The 14,312-nt window shown below is 36.9% G+C and overlaps 2 protein-coding genes across 4 annotated transcripts in view; one reads left to right on the top strand and one right to left on the bottom strand.

The window, feature by feature from the left end:
- The window catches only part of LOC120956139 (pleckstrin homology domain-containing family G member 5), a 100,577-nt gene that overhangs the window by 62,434 nt on the left and 23,831 nt on the right, over positions 1 to 14,312 (bottom strand). The window lies entirely within an intron of this gene.
- LOC125907445 (uncharacterized) lies at positions 12,680 to 13,763 on the top strand. The gene has a single exon (XM_049609658.1). The coding sequence runs from the start codon at positions 12,735 to 12,737 to the stop codon at positions 13,644 to 13,646; it is 912 nt and encodes a 303-aa protein (XP_049465615.1). The 5' UTR covers positions 12,680 to 12,734; the 3' UTR covers positions 13,647 to 13,763.

The following is a 14,312-nucleotide window of genomic DNA, read 5'->3' as shown; positions in this document are numbered from 1 at the left end:
GATTACATTTATTTCCTTGTCATGTGCATTTAAATTGAACGCTCATGAGTCAAATCCAAAATAAAATCGGGATAAATACAAAAATCCTTCGAGACTAATCAAACATCCATAAAAATTCTGCGAAAACGTTATGTATTGAATTTACTTCCCTGGCGCCCTTGATGGTGGCCGGCCAACACTACGCTACGAACCTGAGCATATTTATTTATTATGAAATAGATACATATGACATATTTTCTTATGTTATATATGAACATATGTACTAAAAAAGAGCTGTTGAAAAAAAATCAAATAGCACAGTGGGGATTCAAAAACATACCAACCTACTATTATTTCTCGATAACATGTTCTTATCAAATAACATGAAGATATTAATGGGTAGTTCCAGATGTGACATACAAACAAGCGAAACGAATCCATTGTTTTATTTTATTGCTCAGAATGGAACAGAACGGTCATTTTGCTTATTTTATATTTTTAACATTTTTAACAGAAACATATTTCTTTATGTTAATAGTAAAATTGTTTTTGGCTGCATCTTAAATGTATCATACTAGTACCTCGAACGATAAGTTACCCTTATATTCCCTTGGTAAAGATTTGTTACAATAGCAACTGTGACAGTTTTATTATCTAAAATGAAAGTCCAAAAATAGAGCTCATTCCAGATTCAACCATTAGTAGCAAACGGTGGATGAGGAAAGCTTAACCTCCAACAGACGGAACGAAGCCAAGAAAACCCAGAAGCTGAAACAACGTCTTGAAGATAGTAAGCTTGTTTTTCAACTACCAGCTGAACCACTACCTCCACTATCCTCATCAAAGTTTCAAGCCATTTTAATTCACGCGAACAAACACACACTCACAAAACTCGTAAAAATCCAACTCACTCTATGCGAGGAAAACCCCAATTTTACTCCATGAGGTACGTAGGATTTTATCCAGTTGGTATATTCTCCTTTCCTCTAGCTCGGGCACTGGCTTTTCGTTTTCACAGGTGTTGGCCGATATGCTGGTATGTTATTCAAGATGGTCAGTATTTCTATCGGCCTTTACCAAAGCTTTACCCGGTCACTGCGTCGAGCACTATCGCGTGCTTGGAACAACACGATATGCTTGCTATGTTGATTCGTGTTGTCTTTTTGCACGGAAAAAATTACACCGTTCAAAATACTCCCATACAAACAGTGCTACGAGTGGTTGAAAGCAGCAGTAAAGCATTACGTTACCTGCAGCAGAACGTTAGATTAGCAAGGTTCAGCAGAAGCAGGACTTAGAAGGACCAAAAGCAGAAGGATTTTGCAACGGAGAGAGAGATACTCAAATGACGGTTCTACGAAACGAAATATCAGGTGGGTAAGCAGACAGACAAACGTTGAAGTGCGTCATAAAAAGCTCATGTATATTTCTGTTACTTCACCGAGCACCGTGCATTATGTTGTACTCTCCAAACATCTTGACTGCAAACATATTGTTTGATAATAATCTATTTAATAAAAAAAGTTTATTTCTGGGTTTGTTCTTTAAATCGGTTGGATATTAAAGAAATAGAAAAAAAGAAAATAATAATTTTCGTGGATCTATTCGCATATAGGTACATTTTTATAATATAAATCGTGTTATGAAATATGCTTTGTAAATTAATTAATTGTTGACTAATGAATTGCCCTTTCGGTCTTTCTATCTAAATTTTTCGTAATGTTTTGCCAAATACAGATTGTCCCCGATATACGCTTGAACCGCGTATCTCGAATATCCGTGTAAATCGAATCACTCGATGTCCAGCCAATATACAGTTAGTTTTTGTTGAATTTTGCATGTTCTTGCTGATTTTAGCAACATAATTTATTAATTGATATAATTCTGATTGAATATTACAATTTGGAATTATTTTGAATCTTTCGTTTTTTTTCCTTTTGATCAAAATTTAAATTATCAATTGATGTGCCAAATCAGTACAACTTGCTCAAAAATTGTCACAGTCCTTCACGATTCTAGTCAGCTTTTAGTATGGAGTTTGACAGTTCTAGGCTGAAATCATGTAAACCATACAAAACCACACATAAAACTAGCCTGCAATTTGCAGTCTACATTATTCTAGCCTCAAAGCTAGAATTGGATTAGAGTACCTGCTCGAAAAATGACAAAACAAGGTGGTGTTTACATTTATCCCAAGGTGCATTAAAGAGATCTGGTGATGGAATTCAGAATCAAAGTGAATATAGTCTAGGTGGTTTTTATAACCAAATTTGTTCAAACAAGCTTTCTGGAGGCTTGACGAATACATAAAACACTCATAAAATCTTCATTCAGAAACAGAAGCCATAAAAATCTGCCTTCTAAATTCGTACACCTACACAGCAAATTTTCTCATCCTGCTTCAGTAAAGTTTTTTACTGAAACGATTCAGTAATAGAATATTTTACTGATTTTCAGCATGAATGTCATGTTTTTACTAACTTTCAGCAAAATAATTTACTGAATTCATTTCAGTAATACGCATTTTACTGAAAATCAGTAAAATAAGTGTCAAATTAGTCGTTTCACTGGATATCAGTAAAACAAATTACTGAAAATGCAGCAATTCATTCTGTCAAATCGACCTGTCAGTCAGAACATCAAAACAAAACAATGCCGTACCTACTTGCTCGTGATGTGCAAAAAGTTGATTTTGTAGGCGCTTACAGGCACCCTGGTGAAATTTCAGGTGGTATTTCGGCTTACGGGAGTAATTTAAAACAATTGGCAGCCGTGTTGGTGTGTAAAATGTTTGCTACAATCCACTGTGCGTGCTGAAATTGCGTGGTGTCTGTGAGCGCTTACTGAACCATCTACACTTGCGGCGGTGAAATACAGTATAAAAACTTTATAAAACAACACGAAACATATATTTATATGAACTGAGCGACTGGCAATATCTGCGCATCAATAAAAACTAAATTTGAAAGAAGTGTTTCGTCATTTTTTAATCGCTACCAACTACTGAATAATCAGTAATATGAGAATGGCTTTACTGGGATTTCAGTAAACGAGCTGTCATTTTGGTGAGCACCGGACATTACTGAATGATTCAGTAAACATTCTTTTTACTGAAAGGATTACTGAAACTTCAGTTAAAAAAATTTCAGTAAAATTTTACTGAAGTTCAGTAAAAAAAATTTTCTGTGTAGGTATAAGCCCACCTGTATGTTATACCCACTTAGATAGCTGGTCGAAAACTGCTATACAATGCAAACAGCTGACAGGCTGAAATTTCAGCCCATCTACTTAAAACGTAAAGAGCCCCAATTTTATAAAATCAAAAAATACAGAACTGCAGCATGACCCATCTACAAAATGTGACCCACTTCTTTCCTTATTTTATTGGTCATCATTAAATGCACTGATCAAATAAATGGGTTATTTGATATTTTGGATCAAACCGCTCCTTTCGTTAGATTAACGGCCAAGGATGGCTTAGTTGCCAGTTTAACACACAATTTGTGTAAGAATATCCAGTTTTCTCCCGTTCCAACGCTGATCAAATGAAGGAATGAGGTCTCCAACATGTCTCACAACTTTTTAAAATGGTTTGGATGATAATAATATTTGTCTCTTGATTATTGTTTTTTTTTTAATTATCATCATCATCATAAATTGGATTATATTTGTCAACTATAACCGCCTGATCTGCTGGAAATATTAATTAAAAAGACGAAACATAATTAAGCTATTACTTATTCAGTTTTACTTATTCACAAAAAGAATTTTATAATTTGGGTTTAGTAGTAGGGTTTAGTATCAATTAATAAACAATTATTGAGATGCTTATCATAGTATATAAATATATACACTCGATATGGAGGAGCACGGTAGTTCTCATTAATTATCACCTACGCATAGCGTGTTCTGCAATTAAATTATTTCTCACGCCAAGCTATGTAAAGACTGTTTTCAAGATTTTACCACCATCACGCAAACACTTCAGTCTCTTCTCTCTTTGGAATTGTACCACTCATTTCATTGCTCATGTGTATAACGAAGCAAATAAACAAACACTAATCGTTCGCGTTGGATTTCTTGCTATGCGACATAACTGATCTCTTTGAGCTTTATCCCTGTGCTTGCCATGTCTAGCTATCAATATGATGTTGTTTATTTTTGACTTGTTCAAGCGTAGCGTAATCTAACACCTGCGTCCTTAATAGAATAACAGAGCTTGTACAAAACGAAGACGCAAGTGTTAAATCAGGAAGGTGCAAATAACATAATTACTACGCATTGTCTTATCCGAATTCCATTCCATTATCCAAATAATAATAATAGAACACGAAAAGACATCTTTCTGAATGAAACGTTTATAGTTCAAGCATTGTTCACATTAAATTGAGCTTCGGTGACGCTAAATCAAGTGGTTTAAAGATTTAGATCTTGTCAACTACAAACGAAACTAAACACGATACACTTAAGGGAAAAGTAAAAATAATCTCCTTCTTTAACTATAATTTAAAAGGACAAAACATAAACTATACATTGGTTGAAACATGTGCGTGATTGTGAAGCAAATTCGTTGCAAATAAATGTTTTCAACACGAACCGTTCAAGGACATATAACAAAACAGTCGTTTGTAGGTTTGTGGATAATATTATGTTTTTATCTTAATAACTTTAAATCAAATTCAATTTCTGTATAAATATATGCTTTTTCATTTTTATGTTCCATAACTAATTAGAGTTGAAAATAATTTGGTAATACAAATATCATTGCACTGTTCTAATTTATGATGCAAACAGTTAAAAGTTCGATATAATCAAGAAGGAAAAAAAAGCAATTAATATTACACTGCCAACATTTTCTTGTGCATCAATTAAAATCCTAGCAACAATCGTTGGAACAATCAAAAAAACTAAACCGTATCAAAGGTTTATGGCGATTTGGTACACAATCTCGATTATAAGTTATCTTTCCCAAAGGAGCAGTTACTGTTAACGGCTTAGTGTTTCCAATGTAAAAGGGATGAAAAAAGAATTCCCAAACATACGATGACAAAACTGTAAAGGTAAAGTTTACTCTCCCGTGACTAAAATCTCCACGATACAAACTAAAAAAAACGAACCAGAAATCAGTTTTGTTTCTCTTTCTTCCATTCACTCTCTTACGACAAAGCTTGCCTGAACTGAGAGAAAATACCCTATGTAGAATCCTTACATCTAAGGTGTAAAACATTTGAACCAGGATTTAAGGGATGGTGCCCTATATAAATGTAGCGGCATGCGAAAGGCCGTTCTTGTTCGAAATTGTTCGTATTATCACCCTTGGTGAGTGACATCAAGATGCAGACAGAAATAGGAAGGGCGATAGGCACGAGGCGTGGCGAAAAGCAAACAAATGTTGAAGCCATGAGGGTTGTTGTCTTTTCGTCAGCTTTCTCATCCTTTCGATTCCGGAATATTTTCTGATAAGATGAAGTGACAATGATGGCAGAAAACGCCAGTGATGGCAGTAGCGAATGGTGCTCCCCTCTTGCGGAACCATCGCTTTTGCCAAGGACGACGGCATGGACGGATAGGTGTAATGCTTTGGATGAGCAGTATGGGCATTGTTTGGTGAGTGCCCTCCCAAGAGAGAATTGGTTTGAGTAATGGGCCACGTTGAAGTGTAAGGTATGAAAAATTAATATCTAGCCCGCAAGAATCTCGAGTGAAAGTATGTTGAAGTTTCGGATCAAGCAGTACACCTCGCGCTCACCTTCCCGTTTGTTCATTTTAAATCCGCAGCCTAAAACCTTGTAAAAGTGAGTCATGATCAGTAGAAGACGACACGGCAACAAACAAAAAAGACGTTGACAGCCAGCACCTTCACGTTCCACCATACGACTAAAAACGAAGAGGTAAACGAACGAACATCGTAAATGCTTTGAGGCAAGAATCCTCTTAAAAGGAGAATCCTAAGGACGTAAAGCATATATTTACGTTCAGTTAAGCTAATACAGTAGCTCAAGCTGACTGAAGATGGTGTTGGCAGACAGTAAACTTTGACCTTGAAAACAATGAGCCGGTCTAGATTTGGCCTCGACGCGAAGCTTTAGCCGTAAAGTCTTTTGACAAATATTTTGTCAGTAGAAATATACATTTAAATGCCAAAAATAGAGGGTTTGGAGACATCCGCAACGCTCTACCTGTACCGGATTAAGCCAGGTTTATAATACTACGAGCAGTGTTAATGCAAATGGTAACAATATTGAGGAACCCTTGTACAGGTGAGTAAACTCTACCATTAACAGACTAAGTTCTGTTTAATGAATACTTAGCCATTAACGGCTCTAATGAACTGCCATTGGAAATAATATTCACTTTGATGAGTCGAAGAGAAATGAAATTCCAGCCTGTGACAGCGGAAATATTCGTCGACCGAATCGTATACTCTATACCTAGATGACGATTACGTTAAGCCTTTTTAGATTTCAACAATGGTGTACATACAATCATGCCATGAAAAATCTTTTTTTTTATTTTTCTGTTTGGAATAGGTTACATTTAAATTTATTCTATTTAATTATGATAATAATTAATTTAATTTAATTTAATTTAATAATTTATTTATTTTAATTTTTAGCCTGAACGTTTCAGATGAGTTTGGTATGTCCATTCCCAAGAAACATTTCCTATAGCTTTTAGACTTAAACATGTCTAAAGAATGCTTTACTATGAGTGTACTAAGCCACATAGATTTAACATGTCTTTTAAAGATGCTTAACAGTCTTTAAAATTGTTAAACCGTTAAAACGTTCTGTAGGCGATTATAAGACTGTCTTATATGACTTAAAAGATGCCTGGCTTTAACTATCTAGTAAACGTATTCTTAAGCATGTTTTGAGACTGAGACATCAAGATCAACTGATCTTATTAAATGATTATTAAGTCTTGAATGAAGGGAACTTGGAACAATATATACAGTTTGTATCTGAGATAAGCTATTAACGCAAATCGTCAAGAAGCGGTTTTCATATTGCGTATATTTAAATTTCTTTTCCTTTTGCTTGGTGATGGTGGCAACATCAGCGGGCCCGCCAACAAATAATCTACGTAGGCGTGACGTGCAGATAGGTGAACGCACTTTTGAAGTCGTCCCACAATTCACCTATCTGGGATCAAAGGTCAGCAATGACAATAGCATGGAAGCTGAGTTGCGCGCAAGGATGCTGGCTGCCAACCGGTCATTCTACAGCCTGAAAAAGCAGTTCACCTCAAAGAACCTGTCGCGACGGACGAAGCTGGGACTATATAGTACCTATATAATACCAGTACTCACATACGCCTCTGAGACATGGACACTGTCCAAATCTGACGAAACCCTCTTAGCCGCGTTCGAGAGGAAGATGCTCAGAAGGATACTTGGCCCCGTATGTGTGGAAGGACAATGGAGGAGCCGCTATAATGACGAGCTATACGAGATGTACGGCGACCTCACTGTCGTACAGCGTATAAAGCTCGCCAGGCTCCGGTGGGCTGGCCATGTTATACGCATGGAAACGGACGACCCAGCCCGTAAAGTCTTTTTAGGCCGTCCACAAGGACAGAGGAGGCGTGGTAGACCCAAATTGAGGTGGCAAGATGGCGTGGAGGCGTCCGCCATTAAGGCCGGGATAACGGACTGGCAGACGAAGGCGCGAGACCGTGAGCGGTTTCGGACACTCCTGAGGCAGGCCAAGACCGCAAAGCGCTTGTAGCGCCGGATAAGTAAGTAAGTAAGTTCCTTTTGCTTGCAATGGGTGATTATTATTCAATCATGTTGCATCAGTTAATATGTTGTAAAAAATCAATTATATTTGTGCAAAGAACTGTCAAATACAGATACCCACGATTGTGTAAATTTGCATATACCAGGATCCGCGTATCTCGGACACTACCTGTATGTGGAGAGTCCTGAAACTTGTTAGTCTGCACAAGTGCTTACTAAAGCTATGTTCTGTTTAAAACTCTTTTAGCCACACATACAGCACTACAAATCGACTGAACTTGTGATCAAGAAAGTCCTCTTGATCTTAAGCCAATGGAATCCATTTTAATGCATAAGATTGTTGATTTGTGTATCCAAAATGTATCAGCCATGTTGATGTGTAGATAAACCAATTCATAATTTACAAGGCAAATAGAAAAATGGCAATTTTCCAAAAGTTTTTTCCGTCATGTTTATTATGCCACAGCCTTGAAAAAGCTTTTTGAGCAAATTGAGGGCGTTTCAATGAAAACTATATTTTTAAAATAATTTATTTTTATACTAAAAAGTTGCTTATTATTCAGGCGCTTTGATATTTTCCAAATTATTATAATGTATTTCAACGGTGAAATTTTCTTGGCATAGATTTCTGCTCATACGCGAGCGATTTCAGAATCAGAAAAAAATATTAAGACAACATAATAATTCTCAAATAATTCTCAACCATTATTATGACTTCATAATTATTACTTCATTGCCGTCTCAAGAACATTTTTTTTTCTTTGGCTCAACAACCGATGTCGGTCAAGGCCTGCCTGTAACCACTTGTGGGCTTGGCTTTCAGTGACTAATTGATTCCCCCCCATAGCAGGATAGTCAGTCCTACGTATGGCGGCGCGGTCTATTTGGGGATTGAACCCATGACGGGCATGTTGTTAAGTCGTACGAGTTGACGACTGTACTACGAGACCGGCTCAAGAACATACCCATAGCAAAAAGCTGTTATTTTGATAATGTATTTACACCTCACATCTTAAAGGTCTAGAAATGGTTTTAACAAGTAGTCTTAACAGAGTTCTGTAGATGGGCCCTATCAGTCTTAAGAGAGTTATATTATAGTCTTATTAGGTCATACAAGACATTCAAATGAAAAAGGGAGGCTTATTATTATTATTATTATTATTATTATTATTATTATTATTATTTATTCCGAAAGTTATCCAGCTGGCATAAGCTTACATAACATACTTATTTTTATAGTTAATGCTAAAGAACAGTGCTAACAAAAACGCATCGAAAAACATAAGAAGTTTAACTGTCAATCAACCAAATAAAAAAAAACAACATAAACTGTGGAAGCGTCATATTAAGCTATGTAAAAAGGTCCGTAAATTGTTTAAGTTTGAGTTCAAGTCGACATTGTTTCCTAGCGAGTTATAGGCACTTATCATTTTTAATAAAGGATCGTTAGATCCAAAATTAGTCGATCTGAATTCTATGTTGAATAATGTCCTGGTTCTTAACATTCTACTGGGGGCCTGAAAGTTCAATTTACTCAGAATTGACGGGGCGTCTAAAGATCCGCTAACAAGTTTGTGTATAAATAAGCACTGTGCCGTCTTTCTTCTATGTTGCAGAGGTTCTAGTCCAAATAACAGGCACCTTGCACGGTAAGAGGGACAAACAGAATTACGAGACCACGGGAGACGATAAAACAATGAACGAGTGAGCTTACGTTGAACCGATTCTAGCCTATCTATTAAATATTGCTGTGTCGGAGTCCAAATAATACTAGCGAATTCTAAGGTAGGATGGACTATTGCACAATACAGAGCTTTTATACTGAATGGATCTTTGAAGTCTTTCGCAACACGCAAAATGAATCCTAACAAACGGAAAGCTTTTGAAAGTATTGCTTCATAGTGGTTCTGTAACGTTAGTCTGCTATCTAAATGAACGCCTAAATCGCAACTCACATTTTTACGCGGCACTGATCTATCATCAATTTTATAATCGTAAACAATGGGGGTTCTTTTTCTAGTGTAGAATATAACAGAGCATTTAGATATGTTGAGACGCATACAATTTGAATTACACCATGAGTTAAATCGAGTTAAACAGTTTTGAAGAGTAAAACAATCGGTTTGATCTGATATCGGTAGGAACATTTTCATATCATCTGCATAAAACAATTTTTCAAAAGGTAGGGTCAAATGGCCCTCAACATAGTTATTTTTTAAGCATTGCGGCCCGCGAGCTGAAAAGTTTGGAGGCCCCTGACTTAAATAACAGTAGAGCCAATGAACTAGCGCCCCATTTACTCCGTAGCTTGATAGTTTTGAAATTAGCATTGAGTGATTTACGGAGTCAAAGGCAGCACTGAAGTCGGTGTAGATTACGTCTACCTGTTTTCCGTTGTCCATTGCAGGATAGCAGGTGCTCAATAAAGAGATAAGGTTAGTTTCAATTGAGCGGTTGGGTAGAAAGCCGTGCTGATCATTGGAAATTAAATTTTTAAAACCACTTGATAGGTGTTTCGAAATGGTGATCTCGAATTTTTTGCTGACTGCACATAACATATAAATACCACGGTAATTACATATGTCATTTCTATTTCTATTTTTGCAAACCGGGAACATGAATGACGATTTCCAGGCTTGAGGGAAGCATTTCTGCTGCAAAGACTTGTTGAACAATGTGGTCAAGACAGGAGTTAAAGCATCTCTGCAGCGTTTGAAAATAGCTCTGGGTATAGCGTCAGGCCCAGCAGCGAATGAAAGCTTCAACTCGTTGATAGCCGAGGCAATGTCAGCTTCAGACAGAACAGGAAGAGGAATGTCGGCAGCATCAGGTATATGGTTGGACGTAATAGCATTGGTGACTGGTGGCGAGTTAATCACGTATGTTGATGAAAAGTAATCAGCAAATGCTTGACTGATTTCAACATTACCGGTGTACGATCTTCCATTCAGAAGCATCATTGATGGAAGTCTGTTACTATCTCGTTTTTGTCGAGCAAAACTAAAAAACGTTCTTGGATCCCTTTTAAATCGGTTTTCTATTTTTCTTACGTAGTTGGCGTAGGCTCAGCGATTAAATGTCTGGTACAGACGGGCAGCTTTAATAAATATTCTTCTATTGACCTCGTTCTTATGTTGACGGAACATTTTATGGAGCCTTTTTTTCTGTTTTCTCAGGTCTTTTAACCGTGATTTAGACCAGGGTGGCTTGGTTGGGGTCCGATAACGAGGGACAAACTGATCGAAAAAGCTTGTGATTTTGTTTGTAAACAACAAAATGTTTTGGTTGAGATCCGGGTCTCTGGTGATATGGCTCTAGTCAACGTCGTCTTTTGGAAGTTCCGACTCTGGATATTTGATGTATGTTGTGGTGTTGTAGTGTGGTTTGATTCAGAAAATATGCGGAGAGCAATCACCGGGTGGTAGGAGTCGGGTTGGATCCAAGGGTCAAGAGCGAGCTCCAACTTTAATAAGTGGTAAGGAATCCCATCATCAGAAAAAAAAAGTTCCAGTATAGAACCATGAGGATTCATGTAGCAGTTTAGTTGGGACAGTCCTGCATAGTTGAGTTCATCGAGGAGAACTGAACAGGAAGGATTAATCCGGGATTCCGATGTATTTAAAACTGCAACATTTTCATTGGATGTGCTCCATATGAGCTGAGACTGATTGAAATCCCCCATAAGGATCATCGTATCATCAGTATATTTATCCCGCACACACCGAAGAGTGGATCATAAAGCATTTATTGTGTGGGTGTCGTTGCAACGATCCGGTGCGAGGTAGATAGCACCAGCTATAAGAGAATTCGTAGGGGTTCTCAGTTGAGTCCACAGTCTCTGTTATGTTTGAGAGAGGAGTGCAAGGGCTAGAGGCAATTTTTTTAACTGAGATGAATCGAAGCGTTGCAGGATCGCGATCACGAGGAAGTATTTTTTTACCATACAATTTCTATTTTCAAGGCGATTGGTAATAAAAGTTGTCATATCTTCTTCAGTAACGTGCGGTGCGATGTGAGTGATAAACATCCATACTCGTGGCTCAACATTTGCAATGCGTAAGCAATGCGTTTCGATGCTTAAAGGAATGATTAGCCGAAGCAGCACTGTCAACACCGATTCTTTGTTGTGTTTGTTCGCGTGGTGAAGTAGATGAAAGAGTGTGAGTGATATTGCGTGTATAAGAACATCCAGGCGGCATTTCCGAAGAGCTCGTGGTGTTGTGAATAGTTTTGACGGGATGTACAGGCGTAGTGTTCAGTGTAGTAGTGGAAGCCAATCTTTCGTTGAACTGTGAAGTGTTAGTGGCATGGTTCCTAGTGAGTGTGTGAGGATATTCAGAATAGTTTGTGCGTATTCGTAGATCAATCTCTGCAATCATTTCTCTCTTCAACTCATTTAGTAGGTGAGATATTTCGTTCTTCATCTCACTAATCATTTCGATGAGGCGGGGAGATGTTCAAGTCACCGCCACATATGATAACTGCTTCCTCGGTGTCCAGTGAGCAAATCCGGCAGTGAGTCATGGTGAATTGACGAGCAATAACAGCAGAGCACGACAAAAGCAGGAAATTATACCCGAAAAAGACCGATTTTAATGCCATTAATCAAGTGTTACAGCATACTACAGCAGCTAATTCTCTACTTTCAGAGTCTTCAAACTAGTGATACTATAAGCGCGATCACAATAACGCAAAAATTATCTGATTTGTACGGAGCAAACTTAAACACGACCGTTCACCGCAAACGTCAAACGGAATGGAATAACCGTAACAACAACGTTAAAACTATGATAAGATTTCTAATTTCAGAGACTCTAAAATCCATAAACAATTGTTAAAAGACATAAAAAATCAAAAACAACCACAGTCTAACAATAAAAAAATAACTTACTGGGAAAATATAATAGATCAAAATAAAGAAATCATAAAGGAAATGGACAAAATAGTTATTAACGATCAAATAAACGAAATAAAAATCAGATGCAAGCCCCTAGAAAACATATCCAAGAAATCAATGTCAGGAAGAGTTTTTTTGCAACAATTATACCGACAGGAAATAGAAAAACTACAAGAAAAAAACACAATTATATACACCGACGGAAGTAAAACTCAGGATAATTGTGGTATTGGAATTTATATACAATCTCATAATCATGATACTAGAAACTGCTCTATAAGTGTTAAACTAAAAAACAATACAGGTATAACTTCGGTTGAGATAAAAGCAATAGAAAAGGCGCTAGAAATAGCAGAACAAAAACACATTTCAAATCCAATCATATACACAGACAGTCAAGCAGCCTGCAATATTATTCAAAGAGAACAATATAGCAACAAAATAGAAAAAACAATATACAACATAATAAAAAGATGCCACACACTCAATGCAGAAATAAAATGGATACCGGGACATATAGATATAAACGGAAATGAAAGGGCAGATGAGTTAGCTAAGAGGGGAATATCATCGAATATCGTGGAAAACAACAAATTACGCATGGTAGATATAAAAAACATACTAAAACAAAAAATGATAACACAAACAAAGGAGTGGTACAGACTAGAAGTAGAGAAGAGAGGAAAAAAATTTTTTGAGTATCAAAAGGAATTTGAGGAAAACCCGTGGCACACTAACATAGCAATCACGGCTATTGAAACAAAAATCAGCAACAGAATATTAGCCGGGCATGATCTATCAAAACATTGGTTGAGTGTTATGAGAATAGTGGAAGACGGCAACTGTGAAGAGTGTGGAGTACCCGAAACCGGGAAACATCTATTATTCTACTGTAAAAAACTAACAAAAGAAAGAGAAGAACAATCAAACATCACAGAAGAAATATTTAAAGCACAGTGGAAAGACAAAACGGGAAAAATGATCAAGGAAATAACAAAATTTATACAAAAGACAAAAATAATATTTTAATTTTGTAGCTGTGATACCAAAAAAACGTAGGCATTGTAAAAATTATAATAGTCAAGTAAGAAAACGGGTATATGACTCTAGGAGTCGAAAACCCTCATAGAGTGGTATATCTTTGAATATGCGTTGGCCTCAACCATAGAAGATTGTAACCCACTCGCCAAAATAAAGAAGAAGAAGATGATAAGATTTAAAATGTTACTTGGGTTGTTCCAGTATGGTCCCCATATGTGTAATGTTTAGACAACACTTCGTAAATCCTTGGTATAATTAGTTATATACAACGTATATGGAGCGGTCCCGTGGTACAGTCGTCAACTCGAACGACTCAATAACATGCCCAAGTTACGCGATTCTCATCTTATTTGGATGAAAAAACGCGGTTTCTTATTTTTGACAGTATTTGAAGAAATTTATAAAAAAAAACTTTATAAACATGGGTCATTTTTCATGAATCATCTTCTTCTTTGGTAGGTTTTTGTTGTGGTTGTTGTGGCTGTAGAATATATTATCTCTATAAGCAGTATCTCTAACAAAACTAAGCAAAACAAATTGAATACATTACTCAATCAATCTTTCAGAATAGTCACTGGCCGCTCTAAGACCACCCCCTGCACACTTACTTACTTACTTATCCGGCGCTACAACCCACAGAAGAGCAAGGGCGGT

This window comes from Anopheles coluzzii, chromosome 3 (assembly GCF_943734685.1).
Source record: "Anopheles coluzzii chromosome 3, AcolN3, whole genome shotgun sequence".
Taxonomy (NCBI): domain Eukaryota; kingdom Metazoa; phylum Arthropoda; class Insecta; order Diptera; family Culicidae; genus Anopheles; species Anopheles coluzzii.
The sequence above is the reverse complement of the archived record's forward strand: the minus strand, read 5'-3'. Positions and strand labels throughout refer to the sequence as shown.